Consider the following 25980-nt stretch of genomic DNA (forward strand, 5'->3'; position numbering starts at 1 on the left):
CTCAAATTTCCTCACCTTTTTCAAACACCGTGATTGGCGCCACCAAATTTCTAGTTCATTACTTTTTTATATTAATACCGCAAAATAAGCAGGAGACTGACATTCTGCTCCCCCGTAAATCCGTAATATCTCGCCGTTAACATTTTTTAACCGCGCCAAACACTTGAGAATTCAACTTCACATTAGCTTATCAAAAACCGATAAATCTTAAACTATTCAGCAGCTAAAGTAATTTTTTTTCTAAGTCATCATTATATTAATGAAAAATCTTACAATTTTCAAGAGGTTGAATTATAAAATTTTTTGCTATAATTGAATTCTACAATGGAATTGAGATTTTACATTTACAGTAATTTAAACTTTTGTAAATGTTGGAGAAATTAATAGTGTAGTTTTTCATTTTGGGCCTTTAAACTATTATGAATTTTAGTCAACGTGTAATTTAATGTGTTCGATAAAATGAAAGTTTAAGTGCTAACAAATTAATTACTGAATTTTTATGGTTAAATTTTATAAGTTTTAAATTTATATTAGAAAATTGTTTAGTAAATTAGTAAATATGAGTATTGAATATAATTATATTGTATAATAAAAGTAAATACTAATTTTAAAAGATTATTTATTTTTAAGTTTAATATTATATTATTTTAATAGAATAAAATCAACTTAATATATTTTTTAAAATTTTTATATCAAATAAAAAATTAAATTGATTATCAAAACATTTAAAATATAAAAAACAGTTTATTAAACATGAGAGAATTAAAGAAGGTTTTAGGTTTTCTAATTTTGGGTGACTCGTTGCTTTATAAAAGCCATTTCCTTGGAGGTTTTGCTCTTGACTCTCCCTGCCCCTCTCTCTCACATTTTCCTTTTGCTTTCTGTGGTCTGTTTAGATAAGAGAGAGAAACCAGGGGGAAAGCTCTTAAGTGCTGAAGAAGCATCGAAAGTGGCAATGGCGGTTCCTATGCAATGGGCTTTCTCTTCTTTAGCTCTTCTCTTTTTGTTTCTTGTTGGAGGATCAATTGCCACCAACACCACCTCCAGGTCTTTCTCTCTCTTTTCTACTTCACTTTCAACCTTCCTCTGTTTTCTTTCCCCTTCTTTTGAATTTTAGATCTACATTTGAAGAGGATTATAATGCAAATAATGTCGATATCATGAAATAAATTCAAGGAAATTTAAGCTACATTATTCTTCGTTATTTCCTTCAGTTCTCAACAAAACAAATTGGAGCTGTATTTTTTAACGACTCCATCAATAACCCTCTTCAAAACCTTCATTTAACACCAACAAAATAAGTTTTCACTCGTCTTAAGGCTAAACGTGGGTGGAAATTTAATTATAATTTTTTTTAGATACAAATATAAATTTATTATAATTTCATCAATTTTGAATGGATTAAACTATTTTATTATTATTAGAGAATTAAAGTGCAGTTTTATTATATATTAATTTACAATTTCCTTATTTATAGGATGATTTGAAATTTTCATTTTATTATATATTAATTTATAGTTTCCTTATTTTATAATAAAGATTGAATTGAATGTTTTTCAAATTCGCCTCTGAAAATGACCTACTATAAAATCCCCTTTTTTTTTTTTCTAATTACTCTATAATTTATCAATTTATCTCTTCCTTCTATATATATACCGCAATGTGGAGACAGAGAAACTGCAGAGCACAAAGAACTCAAAAATGGCAGCTAAGTAATGATCTCCGCCGTTAGTTTTGTCTACTTTCGTTCATGTTTAGACCGTTGAATCAATGCAACGGCTACCATTTTATCCATCCATTATAGCCAAACACAACAATCCTAGCCGTTGAGATTCAGATCCTTAGATCTCAACCGTTTATTTCGTTACTTCTTTTCTTTTGTTAGTTAACGAGAATTACCCTCTTACTACAAATGCCCCCTTCGAATTTCGATCTATAAAAGGAAAGAGAATATCGTAAATTGAAGGACATTTTAGTCATTATAATAATTCCCGCCGATCCGATCCTCTCGCGGTTTTTCTCCCTTTTCCCTCGAAATGTTTCTTTAACGGATTTCGGGAATGTTGGTAGACAGTTCACTTTTGCCTTTATGATTAGGTGTACTGTTACACACATGAAAAAGACATATTTCTTTACCATCCGTTCGAATCTTATTCATAAGAAAAAATATCATCGAAACTTTATATTTTTTTACTAAAAAATAAATAATTTAATTTACATTAAATCAAAGAATAAAATTATCATTTTGTTAAAATTTTTATTCATTTTACCGTTAAAATTATTATTATATATCAAGATGATGTACATGTGACATGTGGTATGTCATTGTTCGCTTTTTAACAAGACAAATTGATAGAATTTTTAATAGAAATGACCAATTTATTCTTTAATCTAATGTATAAAGATTAATTTATTATTTTTAATAAAAGAGAAAATACTATTCAATTTAAAGGGATAAAATGGAAAACAAATTAATGATTACGAATTTATTTTTATATCATAAAAAAAAATTGCTTTCTTCTTTTTACATTAGAAAACTTGCCATTACGGTAAAAAAGGTAAATAATTTGTTTAGTAATCAACGCTAGTAAATGAAAATCTCCCATAATTACAGGTTAGAAGATATTGATCCATTGAACGAGCATGCGGTGGCTGACCCAGAGGCTGTTGCTATGGAGGTCGAGACCATCATTGACTTGTGAGTCTCTCTTCTATCTTTATTTATGCCAACTTGCAGATTCAATGACACAATTTTTACCATGTTTTTCACTTTCATTCTAAGTAAAATCAATTTCATCATATCTGTGTCTGAAGGCTCTTTCTATTTCTTTTTGTCTTTTCCCCCATTGCACATACTATATACTTGATAGTACAATATTTTATTTTTCTTTTCACACACTTGTTCAAAGAAAATTCTCCTAATCAACAACCTTTTTTTTATAGAGCTTTAACCCATAAATCATCACATAATGGACTAAAAGTAAAAGCAATACAAAATATTGTATTAAGAGTTAGATTGTATTTTGTTTCTTTTATTTAAAAATGAACAAATTATTCTTCATATATTAGACCAAAAAGCAAATTGGTCTTTCCGTTAAAAATTCCATTTGTTTTACTTTTGAAAACCAGTCATGTATGTCGAATAAGGTATTGTCTAATTATTTTATCGACACCAAATTTTAACAATAAAAGTAGAATTTTTAACACAAATGACTAATTTACTCTTGAATTAAGCATACAAAATTAATTTACTAATTTTTAAATAAAAAATTATTTAACTCGTAATATAAAACCTTCTTCCTACTTTCACCCCATATTTGTTTTCTTTTTACTATATTTACTTTAATCATATGGGAAAGTGCAAATGCTCGTAATTAATAAGGAAACAAAGGAAGTTCTCGCGTCTTATGAATGTGTCATTTTTTGTTATAGCATTTATTTTTATATTAATTTTTTTATAAATTAGTAGTTTGTGTTATTTAAATTTTGACATGTTTATTTTATTTTTATTTTTGTTGTGTTATGTTTCTTGTTTTCATTATTTTCTGCATCTTGTTTGTATTATGTTATTTTTAATAATACTTATAATTTTAAAATATTTATAATTTTTAATAAATTTTACTTATAATTTTTATGATTTTTAAAATTTAAAAGGGCTTAATTAGAATTTGTTGCTAATGTCTATTTTATCATTTAGCCTTATTAGTTTAAAAAATTATAATTTATTTTCAATAAAAGAATAGAGATTAAATTGAATAAATGTGTAAAATTGAGAATTAAATTTATTATGATACTTTATATATAAATATCAAATTTTAACAAAAGAACTATTTTACTCACTCATTTTACGAACATATGCTAATTTATCTAAAATATAGTAGAGAGATACTCTTACCGCTCATTTTCTCAATTTATTATTAATTGTGTAATTTCGAAAGAGACAATTTCTACAACGGGATTTTTTCCTAGCTGACTATATTTGTTCGTTTCTTTGGGTATTTTTCCCTTCAATATAATTTAGTCTTTGCCTGTTTTAAACTAATGAAGATGCTAAAGCCCAAAGGACAAGCTAGCCGTTATATATATCAATAACATATCTTGTCCTCACAATTTGACAAAAATTCTACTATACGTTACTTTTTATTCATTAGCTCTCCTAGTCGGATCTGATTACTTGTCCTCACTCTTAAGTGGGGTTAATTTACACTCACCGACAATCATATACTAACACCTTTTATAGTAAATTTAAGAGATGCTCATAATTTAACAATTTATATAGGCAATATATTAAAGGTTCTATACAAAGTTTACAAACAATGATAAATAAAGTGATATATATTAGGGTCTAAATGAGTTACTGATACTCGTAAACATTTTAAGTTTGATTTGAAAAAAATTTGAATTCGGTTTAATAATTTTCAAGCAGACTTGAGCTCAAATAGCTCGAGCTATCGATTGGGCCGCATTTGAACTTAGTAATACTTGACTCGAACGACTCACAAGTCTTATCGAGTTTCTCATGTTTTTATATTATTAAATTACATTATTGTCCTTAATATATGTTATTAACTTTAAGTTTAATTATTGAGCTGAGCTCGAGTTCGAGCTTGAGTATAAAAATCGGTAAACGAGCTTAATCGAGCTCAAGTAGTCGATTGTATCTTGAGCTTAGCTCAAGCTTAAAAATAGATGTTTAGTCAAACTCGAGCTTGATAGTATTCGAGCTCGGCTCGACTCGATTACACCCTAATACATTCTTCTTTAAAGTGTAATAATATAAAAAAAATCAAGTATTTAAAAAAAATGAAACATATGATATTATTTCAAATATTTCGAAGTGGGATTTTTTTCCCGTGTATTGTTTAAGAATAATTTTGTTCTATGCATGAATGTGATGGTAGGAATATTCGCAATTTGACCGAAAGGAGGAAGTTGGGGTTCTTTTCATGTGGAACCGGTAACCCCATTGATGATTGCTGGCGTTGTGACCCTAACTGGCATAAGCGCCGAAAGAGACTAGCTGAGTGTGGCATTGGTTTTGGAAGGAATGCAGTTGGTGGGCGTGATGGGCGCTTCTATATCGTCACTGACCACACTGATGATGACCCTGTTAACCCCAAACCTGGGACATTGCGTCATGCTGTGATCCAGGACCGCCCTGTCTGGATCGTGTTTAAGAGGGACATGGTCATTAAGTTGAAGCAGGAGCTGATAATGAACAGCTTTAAGACCATTGATGGTCGTGGAGCTAATGTTCATATTGCTAATGGAGGGTGTATAACAATCCAATTTGTTACCAATGTGATTATTCATGGTCTTCATATCCATGACTGTAAGCCTACTGGTAATGCTATGGTGAGAAACTCACCGTCTCACTTTGGGTGGAGGACAATGGCTGATGGTGATGCAATCTCCATCTTTGGTTCTAGCCATATTTGGGTTGATCACAATTCTCTCTCTAATTGTGCTGATGGTCTTGTTGATGCTGTCATGGGCTCGACCGCCATTACCATATCAAATAACCACTTCACCCACCATAATGAGGTAATTTTGCTGCAGTTTTAGCATTCTTAGTAATGGCAGTGCTAACTGTTTTGAAATTATTAAATGTAGGTGATGTTGCTAGGTCATAGTGACTCTTACACAAGGGATAAGCAGATGCAAGTGACTATTGCCTATAACCATTTCGGAAAGGGACTTATCCAAAGAATGCCAAGGTACTTTAAGTGTATAAAGATGCTTTAGGGAAGCCAAGAATCCTTGGGTAAAAGAGGAAAATGGATTTGTTTTCCATTTAGGTTGAAAAACTTTTCAACCCAAATAATAATTTCAAATAATTTTTTTTGGTAAAAAAGCCTCTTTTTAAATTAAATTTTAATTTTAAACTGAGACTTTAATCAAGGTAGTCAGTATCGTATCGGTAGATATATTATTTTTGTCTTTGTACTGATATGTACCGGTATCTACATGTTTTGGTTTACAATTTTGAGTTTATCAATATTTTATATATTTTCACACATATATATAGTCTCAACTTTAGTTTGTTGATAAATTAAAATACATATATTTAAATATTTTTCATATATATTTATAGTCTAAATTATTTTGTTTCTTAATAAATTATGTACTATTTTGCTAATATATTATAATTATATATACATACAAATATATCTCAATTACATTCATATAAATATATTTATATGTAAATATAAGTTTAATAACTTTTAATTTTAAATATAATTATAGAAAAATTAAAATAGTTAAGATGGAAAATTTAAAAAATAGTTTAAAATATTAAATCGTATACCAATCGATACAGGCCAATACGCACTATGACAAGCCTGTATTAACCAAAACATGCCTAAACACACTGAAATGTTTGAAACGCCCCAAAAATTTGATCGGAATGGAATATAGATTACTTGCTACCAATTTAGGACCAAAACAACATGTACTGGCCAATACGGTACCGACTACCTTAATTTTACCCAAGTCAAAATATCAAAATTTTTAACAATTAACTTTTGAAAAAGTGTTTTTTTAATGAAGCTACTTTTTATCTTCTATTAAGTTTTCTATTTTATAAAAAATATTTAAAATTATTATTTTATTTTCTTAAAAACATTTTTTCCCATAATGATAAACATGATCAAATTTAATAATAAAAAAAAACACTTTTTAAAACGTCCGCACTTAACTTTTTAAAAGTAGTTTCAATCTAAACGGTAAACTAACCCAATATCTCGTAGGTTACGTTTGGTTCTCAGGTAATTTAACATACTTAATATGAGAATTGAAATGGATTTTGATGAATAAGCACAGGTGTAGACATGGGTATTTCCATGTGGTGAACAATGACTACACTCACTGGGAAATGTATGCAATTGGTGGAAGTGGAAATCCTACCATCAACAGTCAAGGTAACAGATATGCAGCTCCAATGAACCCATTTGCAAAGGAGGTATTAATTGTCTCAGTTTCTCTTTTTCTTTTTTTAGTTTAGTCTCTCACTGTGAAATATGTTTATCGTTTTGTGATTTCTTGAACTTGAGTAGGTCACCAAGAGAGTGGAGACTGCCGAAAGTAAGTGGAAGAACTGGAACTGGAGGTCAGAAGGTGACCTCTTGGTCAATGGTGCCTACTTCACTCCATCAGGTGCTGGAGCCTCAGCCAGCTATGCCAGGGCCTCAAGTTTAGGTGCCAAGTCCTCTTCCATGGTTAGAGCCATGACTTTAAATGCTGGCTCACTTCCTTGCCGTAGAGGCAGGCAGTGCTAGCATAATTCCCCCACCCCATTCAACTAAATTGGCTAAAAAATCAGCCATTTACAGAACTCTTTGATTTCCCCTTTTCTATCACCACATTGTCATCATATTCTCCTACTTATCCATCATTCTATTTGTCACAAACTGTTTCTTTTGTTTGATTGTTTGTTTTTTCAACCTCGCCCATTTGGTGCTGAAGTGTTGTCCAAATGTTTTCCTTTTCCTATTTCCCCCTATCCAAGTTTTTAATTTTATTACTTTTCTTAAGGTTCACCCAATTTCCCTTTTTAAAACACCATTTAGAGCATCAATCTTGGTCTTTACATACACTTTTTATCTTCTCGGCTTTTATAAGTCTGAATGATTTGGAGATTTTTTTCTCTTTTTTTCCCTAAAAGGTGTGTAGGCATAAATAATAATTAATATGAATGTCAAACCTTGTTATTGAAAGACTTTATCACAAATGACGCATGGTAAATGGTAGTGACGTTTGTATTAACTTTTCTTTGTTTTTTTTCCCTTCTTTTTACAAAGATTTCTTTGCCTTTTCTTTCTCACAGGAAAGTTTTTTTTTTTAATTTAAATAAGATAAAAAGAAAAGAAAATGTTGATCAAAATAGTATACATTCTAAATTAATTATCGGAATAAGATGAAAGCTACAATGTAATTAGAAATCGCACACCCCAAAAGCCACTTACATTCGTTCTAAAAATCATACTAGCAAAAATCATAAACGAGTCCTTTTTTATAGTCACTCGCTTAAGTTTAAAAGCTTGGATTCCCATTCCTTCGGGATTTGGTTCGGACAACATTAAAATATGATGTCCATGTCTGTAATTTGAATAAATTTAAATTTAAATTTTATAATTAAAAAATTATAAATGAAACCATATTATATTTTCAATTTAAAATTTTAGTCTAATCATTAACATTATTAATATTTTTCATCAAAATTTTTGAATTAAGTTGTCTATTATACTGCTTTATTTCATATGCAATGACATATGATTGATGGAAAAAATACGTTAAATTGATAACTTTTGACAAAATATATTATGGTGTTAATTATTGAACTAAAATATTTCAATTAAAAAATAATAAAATTTAATTTAAAAATTTGGAAATATAAAGCCTAAATTTGCTTCAAGGTATAAAAAGTTCTTAAGAAAAAATATTAGTTAAGCCCATCGACTTAATTCGCACATAGTTGAGTTATTGCCGTTAACCAAAAAATATTAATTAAACCTTTCCATTAATGATTTCGACTTTAACCATTTTAACTATTAAACTTAGTCAATTTGCTAATCAAATGGCAACATGTAGCAACTTCATATTTAATAATCTATATTTTAAATAAAAATTAAAAATCAAATAACATTGTAAAAGATTATAAAAATATAAAAAACATTTAAAATTTTAAAATTCTTTAAATTTTATTTAAAACCATAAAATCTTAAACAATTATAAAAAGTATAAAAATTGTAAAAATTATAGACATTATAAAACAAATATACAAATTATTATAAAATTATTAAAATTCTATATAAAGATACAAAATTATAAAAATCTAAAATTACAAAAAAACTTATAAATTATTAAATTTTATTTCAACAATTTTAATATTTTTTGGTATAATTTATATATTTTTAAATAATCTTTTAGTTTAAAATTCAAAAGCTTTATAAATTTTTATTTTTAATAAGTTTTATATGTTTATATACATTTTAATAAAATTTAAATATATTTTATAAATTTTTAAAAGTTTTACTTTTTAATAATTTTTAAAATTTTTAATGATTTTATTAGAAAAATTGAAGATTAAATCTAAGGTCGTTCTTATTGATCCACTAATTAATTTTAACGATCATCGTGGTTAAAGACAAAAATATTAAGAGAGGGCTTAATAGATTGATTTATTTATTTTAAAGGGTTTTTTAAGCAGCCTTTCTATATATATATATAACTATTTTTGTTCTAAATTAGAAGTGTAATTAATTAAACTACTTATGCAAAAGTTAAGGCCCGTTTAGTTTCAGTAATGGAGATCATTTTATTTTTATTTTTATTTGGAAAATGGAAACATTGAAGGAAATGTGTTTGTTTGAAAATTTTAAAAGTGATTTTTGAGAAATGAAAATGAAAGCATTGAAAATTAGAAGACAATAACAAATTGTTTTGATTACTTTTATTTAAAATGCTTTTGTAAAATGAAAATGATGAAAACAAAAGTATTTAACTCATATAAATGTATTTTTTAACAAATTTTCAAATATTAAATCTAGCAACTCTATATAAATGTAAAAAGTATTATTTTATTTCTCATGTTTCTATTATAGAAAAATAGTTACCAAACATGTTTTCATTATTGAAAACATTATTTTTATTTGTCAAATGTATTTTCAACTTTTAGAAAATTAAAAAATAAAATTCTTTTTAAAAATGAAAATAGAGAATATTTTCAAAAATCAAACGGAACCTAAACTACTTTGGTTTAATCCAAAATTTTTCTTTATATATATATATATATACTTTCATGCTTTTTAATCGAATAATAATAATAATAATAATAATAATAATAATAAATTCAAATTTAGCTAAAAGGAGTGGCACATCTTAAGAAGTCGCGTGATAACCGTGCGAGTCGGACTCGCTTTTTGTTTATCTTTTTTACTCTTTTTTGAATATGATTTTATTTTTCCCTCAAATTTTACAAAAAAAAAATTAGTTACGTGAATTGTCATGTAGGTGACACATAAGTATTTAATTAATTTTTAAAATTTAAAAATATTTAAAAATATTTTTATAATTTTAATAATTTTAATAATTTTAATAATTTTAAAATAGTTTTTATATATTTTAATTTTTAAATTTTAAAAATTAATTAAATGATGATATATTCACATGACAATCCACATGAATGTAACGTCAAAAAACTTAATAAATGTTAACTTTTTCATTTATTTTAGGATAATTTAATAAAAATTATAAATTTAATAATCATAAAAATAAAAATTAAATGAAATATTAAAATAACTATTTTTTCAAGTTGACGTAGCATAAATTATGGGGTGTGCAACTTCCAATTACACTAAGATTTTATGTTATTTTGGTAATTAATTTGGGATGTATTCTATTTTGGTAAATATTTTTATATTATTTAAATAAAATCCAATAAAAACAATATGTTTTTGTTATTTTAGTTTTTGATTTTGCAATTATGGCTAAGAGATTTAGATAATGACTACCAGATGCCATGCATGATGGTCGTTATTTTATTTCTTTGGTTATCAAAATCAATTACAATTAGAGAACATGTCCACAGTAGTCAATTGAACTATTATTCAGTTCACTGAATCAAATTGCATTAATTTATGTCACTTAATAAAGGTATACCAAAATTTACTTAAAAGTAATTTATTATAAATTACTAAACAAGTATTTGTATATTTTAATTTTGTATATAATATCTTAACTACTCTTTTAAAAATGAAAAAAAGGACACAATCTAATAGTATTCACTACGAGTAATAATGCCTGCAATAAAATCATGATGATCTGAGTAATGCTGCCCAGTTCATGTTGTTTCCTTTGCCCGCTTTGGTGGTTTGTTGTTGTGGGCACCCGATATCCCCACATGACCCAAAAATCATCAACCACCAATATGCGCTCACCTTTATCTTTTCCTTAGCTCTTTTGGTCTTTACCAAAATGATGCCAGCTTGCTCAATTGCTCTAACAATTAGTTTAGCTTACGGTTAAAATCTGGTGTTAAAAGTCCATCTTTTATTTAAAAATGGCACTCGTATTTTTTGTTAGAAACGAATCTAGAAATTTTTTAATGAGGAGTCGAAATTAAATTTTAAAATTTTAAGAGGTCAAAATATAAATTTATCATATATTAATTTATGATTTCATCATTTTGGAAAATAATTAAACATATTTTTATTTGGGGAAAGAGTGCAATTTTGTCATATATAAATTTTATAATTTAACAATTTTTAAAGGGGTTGAAATGTAATTTTTCATTCTTGGGGCTTAGGGCACTGTATACTTGCACCCTTTGCATTCACCACTGTTTTTTATTAAAATTTGTCAACTTAGAATATTGATTTGTCCTCATATAACATGTCATTTAATTGATAGAAAATAAATATATTAAATTTATAAAATTTGACAGAAATCATTAATGATGATAATGATCAAACTAGAATTTTAAATTAAAAATATTAAAAAAATAACTTTAAAATATAAGTATCAAATCTCAAATTCTATATATATGTATAGGGTCAACCGTCATAGACGAATTTGGGCGGTTCTAATTTTATTGTTGTTACAATTAATACAGTATGCTATCACTTAATTTTATAGCCAAACTATATTTTGATTAAAGTATTGATTTTATTTTATTAAAATTTTGTAATTTTATGAAATTTAGTAACAATTTTAATTTAAACTTCATTCATTTTATTTATTTTTAATTAAACCTCATTCATTTTATTAATTCAACTATCTCTTAACTTTTACATTAAAGGTAAATTACTTAATGGGTCATAACTTTTAGGACGTTTTTATTTTAGTTATTCAAGCGTTAAATCTATAACGACAGTTAACTATGCACGTCATATCATGTTTACACTTTCATTTTAGTCACCCAAATTTTAAGTCGCTTTCATTTTGGTCACCCACAAATATATTTTTTAAGTATTGATTGGAGTAAAAAAATCAATGATTAAAGTAAAAAAGTGATAGAAACTAAAATAATACATAAAATTGTCAATTTGTAATTGTTTATCCCATTGCCGAAAATTATAATTTTTTAATATTAAAATTTAAATTTCAAAACATAAAAATAAATTGTTGAAAAAATGTATCCATTGATAATGTCAACCGGTTTGTTACTATAATATTAAAATTAATTAATTTAATCTCCTTTTAAATTTTAAAATTAACCAAGTCTACTCGAATAACTCATTTAATAATTGTCTATGAAACTTAAAATTCTTTTGATTAATTACTTAATTAATTTTTATCCATTGGTAATGTCAACGGGTTTGTTATGCATGGAAGATAAAATTAATTAATTAAATTAATTACAAGAATTTTTCTTTACTTTTAGCTTATAGTCAAAACAAATTTGGGTTTTGTAGATAACTATTAAATATAGTAATTTTCATTGATAATTTTGAATTCAAAACATCAAAATAAATTAAATAAATTGTTGACAATTTTTCCCCATTCATAATGTCAACCAATTTGTTACTATAATTTTGAATCTTAATATTTAAATATTTATATTTCAAAACCCAAATTTAGAATTTTCAGCAATGAGATAAACAAGTACAGTTCAATAATTTTATTGTATTATTTTAGTTTCTATAACTTTTTCACTTTTGAATATTTGATTTTATTGTATTATTTTTTTCACTTTAATGTTAGATGGCAAGCGGACAACCGATGATCTTCATTGGAAGGGTGATGAAGAAAAGTAGGCGAAGGGAGGAGGAACCACCGCATGAAGGGGGAGGTTCGAAATCTGTGGGTGTTGGGACATCCAAGTCGTTCTCTTTTTCGGGATGCTCTCTTGAACTCGAGATCTTTGAACAATCCAGTAGAGGTTTCATTGGGAGTGGATGATCTTGAACTAAGAGAGGATGATGTGAGGAAAGATATAGTGGATGGTGTGCTTTCTATTGAGTTCTCGAACAGGACCGATGCAGTCATTGAAGAAAGCATGTCTACAACTGTTGTTGTGAAGTTATTGGGAAGGAGAATTAGTTACAATGCTCTGTGGAATAAGGTGTGTGCCCTATGGAAACCAATGATGAGATTTCAATTGATGGATATTGATAATAATTATTACCTAGCGAAGTTCAAGTCGAAATTGGACTATAATAATGCCTTATCTAATGGCCCTTGGGTGGTTTTTGGACATTACTTAACTGTCCAGCCTTGGTCGGCTCAGTTCTCGACTCAATAGGGTTTTCCTCAAAGTGTTGTGGCTTGGGTTTGTATACCTAGACTTCCTGGGTTGTTATACAAATGTAGCATTCTTTAGGAGATTGAAAGTATGTTTGGAAAGGTCATTAAGATTGATTTCCAGACTGATAAAGGGCCAAGGGGCAAATTTGCATGATTCGTAATCCAATTGGATTTGTCAAAACCTCTTGTCTTTAAGATAAGGATTGCAAATAGAATCCAACGAATTGAATATGAATCTCTTCCTTCGATTTGTTACTAGTGTGGGAGATTCGGTCATCTGAAGGAAGGGTGTCCTATTGTTAACAAGGAGGATGCTATGGAAGGAGATGAAATCCACCATCAAGGGAAGAGTATAGAGACTCAACAAAATGGTGTGACGGATGTCCATGAGAGGGTTGAAAAGGAGAATTTAGAGAATGGATGATGGTTGGCCAACAGCAATGACGTCAGGCAAGATGAGGAACGGTGGATTTGAAAGAAAATCAGGAAAATAATGGTTCCAGATCGCGTTTTAATGCTCTTTCCAAATTTGGGGAAAGTGATGATGTAATTTAGGCACCATCAATGGAACTATTTCTTTTTAGTAAACAACAGGATAAATCTAGTGGGATGGAGGATATTAATTCGAGGAATGGAAATGGGAAACAAATCAGTGTAAGTAAGGAATGTTCTAGAGGTAAAACGCAGGTGGAGGTTAATGAAATAAAAGGCAGTAAAAGGAAAGGGTAAAAATTTATTACCAAGGTAACAAAACAGAAGCAGTTAGTTGTTGGGCCGATGGATGGAATAACGGGTACTCAAAAAGGTGGTATAAGGCCTGATATAGGAAGCTATGTAGGCAGGTCAAAAGTTGGGTCAAGTATGATGGTTGGGAATGTTTCAAATGGGTAAGGTTTACTAGATCCAAATCACCATTCGGCGATTAGATTGAAAGAGAACATACACCTAGATACTGATTCAGCCAAAATTGCAAATCAAAGTGAGACTTTGGGATTCATGAACTTAATTTCCCCTACATCTTTTTTGGCCAATAAAGAAGAATATAATAAAAGATATGTGAAAGATTGGGGATAATAGCATCCACCCGAACCAGGTCAGCATGAAGATATCCATTCCTATTGAACATGCGATCCAAGGAGTGGTGAGCAGACTGGAATCAAACGAACAAAGCATGGAAGTTTTAAATGGAGATGGACAGATTGGGGAGGCTAATACAGTTGGGATGGTTGGGTCTCTAGATTAATTATGTATTTCCAGGTTAGAATATTTCTAATTCACTCTTGTTGTTTATGAAGTCTGATATTTTTGTGTGGAACTATTAAGGTGTAGGGCACCCAAATTTTCGTAGATTTATTAAGGAGTATTTACGAGATTTTGATCCTGATATTGTGCAAGTATACATGTCAGATCAAGTAATAAAATGATGAGCTATTATCATTCCCATGAGGATCAGATTAAGGCATTAAAGTGGTTAAGTTATTATAGTAAAATGTGACTAATGTTATGGTAAAGCTATGGTAAGTATGTAGTAACATTTAATAGGAAATAACGTATGCAATATGTGGAATTAATGAATACTTGGAAATGCAATGATAATTATGAGAATAACTACTTGAATAATATGCAACGAATAAATAAACGACTAAGAATGCTATGGCATAGCTACTACGACAAACATAAGGGCTATGTGATGTTGAGTGGGAAGGTTGGTATTACTAAGAATATACTTTTTTTGTCAGTAATGCCTCAGCAAAATCATACTTAACCTACTGCTCAGAAGAGTTCTTAAGTGGCCTGCCTCTTTCGAGAGCAAAATCCTTAAGTTACATTGGCTGTGTCTATAAGCATTTAATATGGTACCTTGCATTGTTTCCCTTCTGTATAATCGATGCTCTATGTTTAGAGTCTACTACAAGTATCTATCGAGTACTTGCTCATATCATTCAATCACGGTCCTACTAATCTAACATTTTAAGAATTAAATTAGTTTAAGGGTATGTTGCACAATCGACTATATCTAGGGATTGCTCACATACATTGTAAAGAATAAAATAATTGAATGAAACAGTAAAATAACTCAGATTTATACTGCAGCCATTAAAGACAGTTAAGTTTCATCAAAGTAATCCCCACCCTATGAGATTTAACTCATAGGCTAGCAAATAAAATTAAACTCAAACATCATTTTCATCACTATAATTCAAGAAGGAACAAACTAGAAATAACGGAAGAACGTTGGGAAGACTGCGTTTGCTTGTCCAATCTACACTCTAGTGTCACGGGCCAAAGTGTAAAGCCTGTAACCATGGAGGTCTATCGATTAGATTGGGAACATTTAGCCCACGAGTGATGCAATCCCAACCGCATCATGTTATGACACAACTCGATGCCACCAAGATTGGCCCAAACTCGAGGGGCCCAAGTGCAAAATGAAGCTTCTAATTTCAGTTTGTCAATTTGGCAGCTGAAAAATAAGGACTTTGATTCATTAACTTTTAGTTATTTTAGTTTGTGTTTTAATTATGTCATAGTTTGCACATCATTAATATGTGTTTTGCATTATGTAACTCATTTGCTCCTTTAATTTGCATGCATTTAAAGCATCTTAGTTTAATAAATGAGTTGCTAAACATTTATTCAACTCATCTTAGTTTAATTAATAAGTGTTTTCTTAATTAATCTAGTTCCTAGGATTACTTATTGATGCATGAGTTAAGTTCATTTAATTATGTTTCTTTAATTAAACAAGTTCTTGGAATAAATGTTGCATATGTTTTAGTTCATTATTTAAGTAAGTATTAATGTGTGTTATGTTTAATAAGTGTTTTCATATGTTTAATTAACTCATTTTAATGTGTTAATTGCAGGTGACTTTTCAGCTCATAACTCAAGAACTCAAGGCTGTTATAAATTGAATTAAGTGGCTATTCAAGTTATTTTCAATTACAAATTAAAGAGGCTATTATAAAGAAGACTTAAACATCATTTAAGGAGTTTTTAAGAGCATTTTTATGCCCTTTAAAATTCAGCAGCAACCTTTCTTCTACCAGCAGTTTTTGACTTTTTAAGAAAATTAATCAAACCTTTAAAATATCATTAAGGAGTTGGTTAATAAGTTGGTGTCTCTTCAGCTGGCCAAGGACAACTCAAGAGTTGTCCTTTTCAAGCAATTAAAGACCTTCAAATTAGCTAAATTGAAGTGACTTCAAGGAAGGAGTTATTTGGTTCAAGCATACGAAAAGACTTGAGTTTTTATGGAACATTAAGTTCAATGTTTTTGACTATTCGGCTAGCTTGTTCTAGCACTATAAATAGATGTAATCAGCCTTAGAAAAAAAGGACCTTTTGCTGAATATACATGAAATCTTTGAATTGTGAGTTATCCAATTCTTTTTGTTCTTACAGAATTGATTTGACTTATCAAGCTTAGCATGTGGCATCTATCCATTTCTTGTTTCCGAACTTATCACTTTCATAGTGTGACGTTCATCATACCAAGGTTCCTATCATCCTTGATAGTGGGTCGAGGTTCATCATATACCAAGGTTCCTATCATTCTTGATAGTGGGTTGAAGTCTTTTAAACCGTAATCATCTAAGAGCCATTTGAGATTTGGTCAACAATCAAGTATTGTTGGTTTATTTTCGGCCTTAGTAAATTTATCATTTGTTTTGTTAAGCCTTTATTACTAATTTCAAAGCCATCTTCTTCTTTCTTTAAGCCTTTTATTTGTCAAGCCTTTGTTTCTTTTAAACAATCCATTCTTTTACTCAAATTCACGATCGGGCAGTATACGACTCGAACCAATCACGAAACGAGTTCGTATCAACGAGAACTGGCCCGAATCAAAGAACTGTTGGAAAAGCCTGTCAGATTGAAGCCTGGTTCGCCTGATAATGAAGACATGGCAACTTATGCTAATTTTGGTAACTAATTTTAGAAGATATATGGAATCATATCTTGTAAAGATTAGATTAGATTTGATATGACATATCATGTAAATTCCTAAAATCAAGGGATATGGTTAATCTCATCCGTCGATGTAAATGTATCTTGATCGTCGGTTTTAAGGGAGCTCAACTATAAATAGAGAGCCTCCCCCTCATTTGTACTCATCCATTGTAAGTTGAATTCTTAAGAGTAATAGAATTCTTTGAGCATTTACTCAAACACTTTGTGTGCATTCTTTCTTTGGCTTTCTGTTCTTCACTTTAGTTTCTTTTGGCATAACCGCTTCCTCTATACAAATTGGTGCCTTGGAGGAGTTCTAAAAGAATCTTCACTTTTGGGCATAAAGGCTGACTTAGGCGAGTTTGGAGCAAACTGATCGCCTAAGGCCGCATGGATTGCGAGACGAAAGGTCTAGTCTCGTGACAAGTGGTATCCGAGCTGTAGGTTTGAACCAAGTGATATCTGAGTTATTGGTTTGAAGGCACCGTTGGGATGTCGAAAGAAGTTGTTGGTTCGAGTAAGCCAATGGAGACCCGTAGGAGGGCCAGAAATGTAAGTCACTTGAGGGACATGCTGACAGCTTTGGAAAATCGAGTGGTTAATCTTGAGGAATCCGTAAGGAACATGAAAGAGACATTTGAATTGGTCGAGGGACGCACAGATCGGTTTGACTCAATGGAAGAGCAACTCAGAGATTTTGTGTTGGATTCTCTCGATGCCAACGCAGAAAAGGAGAATGAATTAGTCGAGTCTACTACGAAAAAGTTGACAGAGAGGGATGAGAATCTCGAGGATATACTGTTAGCCATGAAGAAAGAAATGAAGGAGCTCAAGGGGGAGCTCACGATTTACAAAGCCGCTTTGAGTAATGGGATGTTGTCTTCAAGGCCGAAGCAACAAGCAATGGATGTTCCCAAACCGGAGAAGTTTAAGGTTGCATGATCCGCAAGGGATGTGGACGACTTCTTATGGGAAATGGAGTAATACTTTCAAGCGATGGGCATTGAGGATGATGCCATTAAGGTAAACACTGCTTCAATCTATTTTACTGATGTGGCTCTCTTGTGGTGGCGTCGTAAGTCCATGGATGAGAAACGTGGTGGGAACGCAATTGGGACTTAGGAGGAGTTCCAAAGAGAGTTGAAGATGCAGTTTTACCCAGAAAAAGCCAAGAAGGAGGCTCGAGCTAAGTTGCATCGTCTCATGCAACAAGGCACTGTTCGAGAGTATTTTCGGGCATTTAGTGAGTTGATGCTTCAAATCTCCAACTTGAGCGAGAAAGAAGTGTTCTATTGGTTCAAGGATAGGTTAAAGCCGTGGGAAAAGCATGAGTTGCGTGGGCAAGGAATCACTAAACTTACTGTAGCCATGGCCGAAGCAGAGTCCTTTGTTGAGCTTGGTCCAACGAAAGACAAGTTCGAGTCGTCTAAGCCCAATGGAAAGGGCAATGGTGAGAGAAATCATGAAGAAGATGAAGAAGGACATGGCGATGATGGCAACAGTACCGATAGTATAAGTGGCAATGGGAAACCACGAGATGCAAAGTAGGGATCCAACAGCCCAAAAGACAAGGGAAAAAGAAAAAAAAATGCTTCCTTTGTCAAGGACCATACATGGCACGAAAATGTCTGAATAAATTGATGATTTCGGTGATCAAAAAGAAAGATGAGCCGTAGGAAGAGGCGAAGCCTATTAGGGGAAGGCATCGAGGGTCAATTCGATGGTGCTCATTCCTAAGAAGAGGAATGGTGAAAAAGGGTTGATGTTTGTGGACATCAACATTGTAGGCCAGAAGTGGAGTGCTCTTATTGGTACGAGAGCATCAGACTTATTCATATCAGAAAAAGCCACGAAGAAGCTTGGTCTGTCTATTAGAAAATTGAATAAGAAGATCAAGATAGCAACTTTCGAGGATGCCCTAATTGTGGAAGTAGTTCGTGATGTGGAACTACAAATCGACGAATGGAAGAGCAAGGAAGAATTTCAATTAGATGATTACGATTATGTGCTTTGCTTAAACTTTCTTGACAGGATTCAGGCAACTCTGCAACCATGGGCCAATCAAATCCATATTGTCACCGGTCCGTTAACAAAAATTGTTGTGCCGGTGCATCGGGATATGAAGGTTGGGACCAAAGTGTTATCGTCAATCCAACTAGTCGAAGATCTTTCGTATGGGAGAAACATTAACTCGTCAGAATAGAATGCTATGAAAGCCCCTTCGGAAGTGTTAGTGGCGCAAGAGATCAATATGAAGCCTGCAGATTCGACTGTGGAGCTGACACTTTTGGGAAATGTGGGTTGTGCATCAGGCTTCGAGGGAAAAGAAGCAATGCAAAAATAGTCGGGATGAGTAAATACTGCGAGTAAGGTACATTGCAAACACTCTGATAGTGTTTTGAATTCTGACTTGTTGGCTTGGCAAGATCGTAGGGGCCCTTTCAAAGTTCATGACCAATGAGGCAAAGGGACTATAGGTGGTACGAAGCCAAGATGTGAGAATCCAGGGAATTCCAGTGAGAACAAGTCAAAAGTTGGACAAGTTAGAGCGGAGACTTTTTGCCAACGGGATGTACCAACGAGTGCAACGGTTCAAGTTAAGAGGCGACGAAAACCGAGGCAAAGGTTCCGAAGCAAGGGACAACCCGATCACAAGACAACTCAGGAAAAAGCCAAGGCAACGAAGAAAGTTCCAAGGTGAATCAAGTCAGTGTCATTCAGAAGTCACAACGAGGGCGTTGCGAGAATGGGTGGGGGAGAATGTCACGAGCCAAAGTGCAAAGCCTGTGACCATGTCACAAGATGCGCCCCATAGAGGTCTATCGATTAGATAGGGAACATTTAGCCCACGAGAACTGGCCCGATTCAAAAAACTGTTGGAGAAGCCTATCAGATTGAAACCTGGTTGGCCCAATAATGAAGATATGACAACTTAGGCTAATTTTGTTAACTAATCTTAGAAGATAGATTGAATCATATCTTGTAAAGATTAGATTAGATTTGATATGACATATCTTGTAAATCCCAAAAATCAAGTGATATGGTTAATCTCGTTTGTTGATGTAAATGTATCTTAACCGTCGGTTTTGGGGGAGCTCAACTATAAATAGAGAGCCTCCCCCTCATTTGTACTCATCCATTGTAAGCTGAATTCTTAAGAGTAATAGAATTCTTTGAGCATTTACTCAAACACTTTGTGTGCATTCTTTCTTTGGCTTTCTGTTGTTCACTTGTAGTTTCTTTTGGCACAATCGCTTCCTCTACACAAATTGGTGTCTTGGAGGAGTTCTAAAAGAATCTTCACTTTTGGGCGTAAAGGCTGACTTAGGCGTGTTTGGAGCAAACGGATCGCCTAAAGCCACATGGATTGCGAGACAAAAGGTCTCGCCCTGTGACACTGGCTGCCCAATGTCAAAGGTGGCTGAGAGGGGTGGAACGAAAAAAATGTGCAAGTGTAAACAATCGTATCAAGTAATAAAGTGACAAGTAAATGTCGAGTTCTCATACCCATAAGCACTGTGAAAGTGATTAAAAATATTTTATTTTGTGGAAGTGATTAAAAACTAAAATTTAACTAAGTAAAATAAAATAAAAAGTAAAAATTCCAATGCACGATTTCAAAAAGATGGTTTTAATCAAGATTACATAATTGTGTTAGATCAATTACATTCCTTAACTTTAAAATACTAAACCCATGTTCATGTTTTAAGAATATTTTCATGGCAACTTGGTAATTTGCTAACTATCGCTCATTCGTACTTACTAAATTAACTAATCTCTTGAACATTTTCAATGCCAATTCTAACAATTAGTCAATCTTCATAAGCACATAAAAGATTAAGTGAGGTAACACTATATTTCTATATTGAAATAGTTTAATCACAATAATCTTGCAAGTTATGCAAGGCTAATGTACCATTTAATATAATTGCTAATTTAACCTTCAGTTACCTTAGAAGATTAAACATGCACCAATTAAATATTGTGTCAATTAATTATAATTTCAATACGTTTAATAATTAATTCATTCGTTACCTTACATTTCCCTCGTCTTTCTTTTTCCACTACTGTCAATCGTTGCCGTGACCACCACCGCGAGACACCATGGATTCCTTTCCTCATCTATTTCTTCTTTTTCATTCTTATTTATTTTTCTTATTCACCCCCTTTTGCCCCGAAACCCCCATAGCCTTTCGCCGCCAGACCGCCATTGTCGTCGCTGCCGGTGACCGAAATTCTTCCTTTCTCTTCCTCTTCCTCTTTCACTTTTGATTTCTTATAATTGATTAAACTCATATCTTCTCTCACTTTAACAATCCTTTTAGATCACTCATTTCATCGACTTCTTTCCTTTCTCGATTAATCGCCTAATCCGATTTAATCAAGTGTAAGTGTGGGTTATTTTAGATCATAAAATCCTTCTCTTGGTGATTTCTTATCATGGTCAAATGGTATAATGTCATAGGGACATCGTAATATTTTATTTATTGTTTATTATTTATTATTTATTATCGTACTAATATGATTTCATATCATTTTTAAGGACTAAACAATAATCATAGGGGGGACCCTTAACTTCGCGTTAGAAATCCTCTTTTTGAGAGTTTTCGATCGTGGGGTAAGTGTTGATAAGACTATTAATAATCAATATTTTAAGTGATATAATATTTTCAAAGGATCCTAATCAATTAATGTTACTTATGTGTTAGATTGTCTTGCAAGATAGATCAAATGAAATTACTAATAAGGATTGTGGCAATCGAATCTACAATATAAGGTGCGTGATCGTTACTATTTTTTATAGGATATAGTTGTTTTACTAGATTAATAAATTAATTATAATAAATCATGAGTACACTAAATATTCATTGGAGAGTTTAAAACGTATCAAGATGAATACCAAGTAAGTGATTCTAACCGAATAATTTTATAAAACACATGATAATTGATGTGATTATGATTGTGATTATGATGTATGAGTAAATCTCATTCTCATGATATGTGATGTATGGTTTATGTGATTTATATGATGATTTAAACATGTGAGACTTATATATGTGTACGTTAAAAATTGTGATCCATGATCTAATGTGAGAAGCATGTTTAACATGTTAAAAGTGATTATTATGTGATATATGATTATGAGAGCATGTTTACATGTACAAGTGAAAAAGTGATTTATATGTGTTAAAAAGTGAATTTGCCATATCACAAGTATGAGGTGGAATTTTGTGAAAGGTGGAAGTAGTGGCAGTATATCTGCGAATCAGTGGTGGCATGTCTACAAAATTGTATCATGGTAGTATATCTGCAATTCAGTGGTGGCTTGTCCACAAAAGTGTTATCAATGTTAGTTTATCTGCAAACCAGTGACAGTTTATCTGCAAATTAGTGGTGACTTGTCCAAAAATGGTATTTTGGATGAACGAATTCTTGGGAACTCGATATGTGGTGTGTAGCGGAGATGGGTAGGAACTTTTATAAAATGTTCATCATTTATAAATATGCATCGATATGTCCATGCATAAGTAACAATGTTATAATTCTTGAATATTATGGTGTTTGATTGATATACTATGATATGTATGTTAATTGATCTCACACTGAGCCTTTTTAAGTCCGCTCACATTACTTGTGTGTTTCAGATAATCCTCATGGTTAGGACTCGGATTCAGTCATCGAAGAGGCTCTTGGAAAAATAGTTTTCATGGTTATGAACTTATATTTTAATTTGGGACTTTTATGGACTTTACTATTTTTATTTAAGATTTTATTTTGTGGTAAACTATCGAACTGTGGCATGGGATGTTTGTTTTGAAAAATTTGGTTATTGGATATTTTGCATGGGTTTTTAACATGGATTAAATGATTTAGTATTTACTTAATAAAATCTGCTTTTTTGCAAACTTAATTGAACGAACTTAAATTTTAAAGATCATCACAATGTTTTACAAATAATAAACAAGATTTCTTTCAAAGTAATATTTAAAAACATTGTATTTAAGGGAAAAACTAGCATGAATTTCCAAAGATTAAATCAGTTTATTTTAAGTCAAGTTTTCACCATTTCTATGGCCCATTTATTCGCTTAGATTGGGCCATAACGTTTAAGTCCGGTTGAAGGGTTATATAAAAAGTGGTCACGTATGCTTTAAGGCAACTTAAGACTCACGAACACAATTACCCTACGCACGACCTAGAATCAGTCGCGGTGGTTTTCGCTGTAACACCCCTAACCCGTATCTGTTATCAAAATGGGGTTACAGAGCATTATGGGACTAATAAAATTGTAAACCATTCAATTTATACATCAATGCAAACATAATCTAATTTCATTCAAATACATCCATAATGTCCCTTAATCGAGCCTTTGAGGTCCTAAAAATATTATAAAAATAGACCGGGACTAAATTAGGAATAATTGAAAATTTTAGGAAAAAATTGAAATATTTGGACTGTAAGCAAGGCCATGTGACTCACACGGCTGATACACACGCCCGTGTCTCAGGTCGTGTGGACATTCGAAATAGGGACACACGACCGTGTCCATGTCCATGTAACTCACTGGCTTGGGTCACACAGCCAAGCCACACGCCCGTGTGCCAGGCCGTGTAACCCTCGAAATGGCCTCATACGCCTGTGTGCCAGACCGTGTGCTAGGCCGTGTAACTGCCTGACTTGCATGCCTTTTAATTGAATAAAGCATCTAGACATGTATCGTCAAAGAATAATTTTTGATTCTGTTCCAGCAATGAGCATAAGAGTTTTGTAATTTTTGAGAAATTTCTAATAAATCTTTGGTAAAACCCCGCAGCCCAAGAAAACTACGAATACCTTTCACATTTATCGGTGGAGGTAATTTTTCAATGATTTTCATTTTAGATTTGTCTACTTCAATGCCTTGACTAGAGATGTGATGGCCTAACACAATGCCTTCAGTAGCCATGAAATGACATTTTTCCCAATTTAGAACAAGATGTGTGTCTTCACATTGCTTGAATACTTTATCCAAATTGGAACTGTTCTGTTCACTAAGTCCAAGGATTCAATCTTCCATCCATGCTTGAGTTCAATATTATTAATTCAACCATGCTGTCACAATCATTTAAGAATTTATAATCAGATGTCACTGCAAACTACTCAGAAAGTATTGTGCTATGGTCATTGAATTCTTCCTCAATTAAATCATCTAGCTCATCAACAGTATGACATTCTACTTTATCCTTGCATTGAATAGATTCAAAAACACTGAAGGTAACATGCTCATCATTAAGTCGCATGGTCAGTTCACCTTTGTAAACATCAATAAAAGTTTGTTCGGTGGCTAAAAATAGTTGTCCCAAGATTATGGGAACCTCCTTGTCTGCCTCGTAGTCAAGTATGATAAAATCAGCTGAAAAAAATGAACTTATCCATACGAACTCAGATGTTTTTAATTTTCCCTTCAGGTTGAGCCAAAAATCGATCTACTAGTTGTATTGTCACTGTAGTAGGTTTCATGTGACTAATTCTCAACTTTCTAAAAGTAGATAGAGGCATTAAGTTGATGCTAACTCCCAAGTTGCATAAAGCCTTACCCAAATAATGGTTACCAATTGAACATGGGATAGTAAAGCTCCCAGGATCTTTCATTTTGGGGGGCAAGTTATTTGTCAAAATAGCACTACAGCCTTCTGTGAGTGCAATAGTTTCAATATCACTGAGCTTCTTCTTCTTGGACAAGAGCTTTTTTATAAATTTCTCATAATTCAGAATTTGCACAAGAGCATCTACTAAAGGAATATTGACCTGAAGTTGCTTCAGTGTGTTCAAGAACTGTTGGTATTGCTTATCCTACTTATTCTCCCTGAATCTTTGTGGAAAAGGTGAAGGTGGAGATACATATGATTGCCTCGACACATTTGATTGAGTCGACAGTTTTGAGGGTTGAACATTAGGCATATGAGTGACAATTTGTGGAACTTCTTTGTCTGGTACATCGACAAGCTCTTTAGATTCAACCTTCTCACTAGGGATCACTTCACTAATATATTGAGGTGCTATAGTAGAGTCTGTAATCGGCTCGCTAGTTTGTTTCCCACTCTTAAAAGTGATAGCCTTGCAGTGTTCTTTCCCCCTCGGACTGGGATTTTCTGTGTCACTAGGTACTGTGCCTAGTGGTCGAGTATTCAGATTCGAAGTAAGTTGTTCTAATTGTGCCTCCAACGCTCGAATAGAAGATGAACTCCCTTGCACAATAGCTCTGGTGTGAGTAATATGCTTCCAAATTAAAGCCTGTAGAGCTGCTAAGGGGTCAGAAGGAGAAGCTTGTGTGAACTATTGTTGTTGATGTCCTTGAACATGCTGATTCGACATTGAAGAGTGTTGTGGCTATATCTGATTCTTGTGTGGATACATCTGGCTTTTTTGTGGATTATAATTCCCATATCAGAATGTCGTGCTGTTATTGATTGCAATCCCCTTGTCTTGGATTATAATTGCCTTGAGTAGATATATTCCCATATCGGAATGTCATAGCATTTTGTTCAGCAGTTTGAGTTTCCCAAGATTGTTGATTTCATGCAGAATTATTATAGGAGTTTCTATAAGAATTGTTGCGGATGTTTCTAACATAAAAGGTATTCTCTGTATGTTGTGGACAATCTTCATAGCTATGGTTGTGACTGTAAATCTCACAACAAAGGGTAGGAACACCAACTTGTTGAGTGACTTGTATAGGTGCAACGTCACTAGTCCCTTGCATATTTTTTTTATTATATTTGTAAGGGAAGAAACTTTATCACT

At 31.8% G+C, this 25980-nt stretch overlaps 1 protein-coding gene across 1 annotated transcript; it reads left to right on the plus strand.

The window, feature by feature from the left end:
* The first annotated feature begins 803 nt into the window (after positions 1 to 803).
* LOC105766059 (probable pectate lyase 1) lies at positions 804 to 7538 on the plus strand. The gene is made up of 6 exons (XM_012585354.2): positions 804 to 1047; positions 2615 to 2698; positions 4902 to 5544; positions 5614 to 5717; positions 6823 to 6961; positions 7056 to 7538. Exons 1-6 carry the CDS (start codon positions 956 to 958, stop codon positions 7275 to 7277), a joined length of 1284 nt encoding a protein of 427 aa, XP_012440808.1. The 5' UTR covers positions 804 to 955; the 3' UTR covers positions 7278 to 7538.
* Positions 7539 to 25980: the final 18442 nt, after the last annotated feature.

This window comes from Gossypium raimondii, chromosome 5 (assembly GCF_025698545.1).
Source record: "Gossypium raimondii isolate GPD5lz chromosome 5, ASM2569854v1, whole genome shotgun sequence".
Classification (NCBI taxonomy): Eukaryota; Viridiplantae; Streptophyta; class Magnoliopsida; order Malvales; family Malvaceae; genus Gossypium; species Gossypium raimondii.

Excerpts from the sequence above, each read along its gene's own strand:
- LOC105766059 (XM_012585354.2), top strand. The coding sequence starts at position 956 with ATGGCGGTTCCTATGCAATGGGCTTTCTCTTCTTTAGCTCTTCTCTTT. Across the intron at positions 5,545-5,613 it reads ACTTCACCCACCATAATGAG|GTGATGTTGCTAGGTCATAG; the intron begins GTAATTTTGCTG and ends TATTAAATGTAG. Across the intron at positions 5,718-6,822 it reads CTTATCCAAAGAATGCCAAG|GTGTAGACATGGGTATTTCC; the intron begins GTACTTTAAGTG and ends GAATAAGCACAG.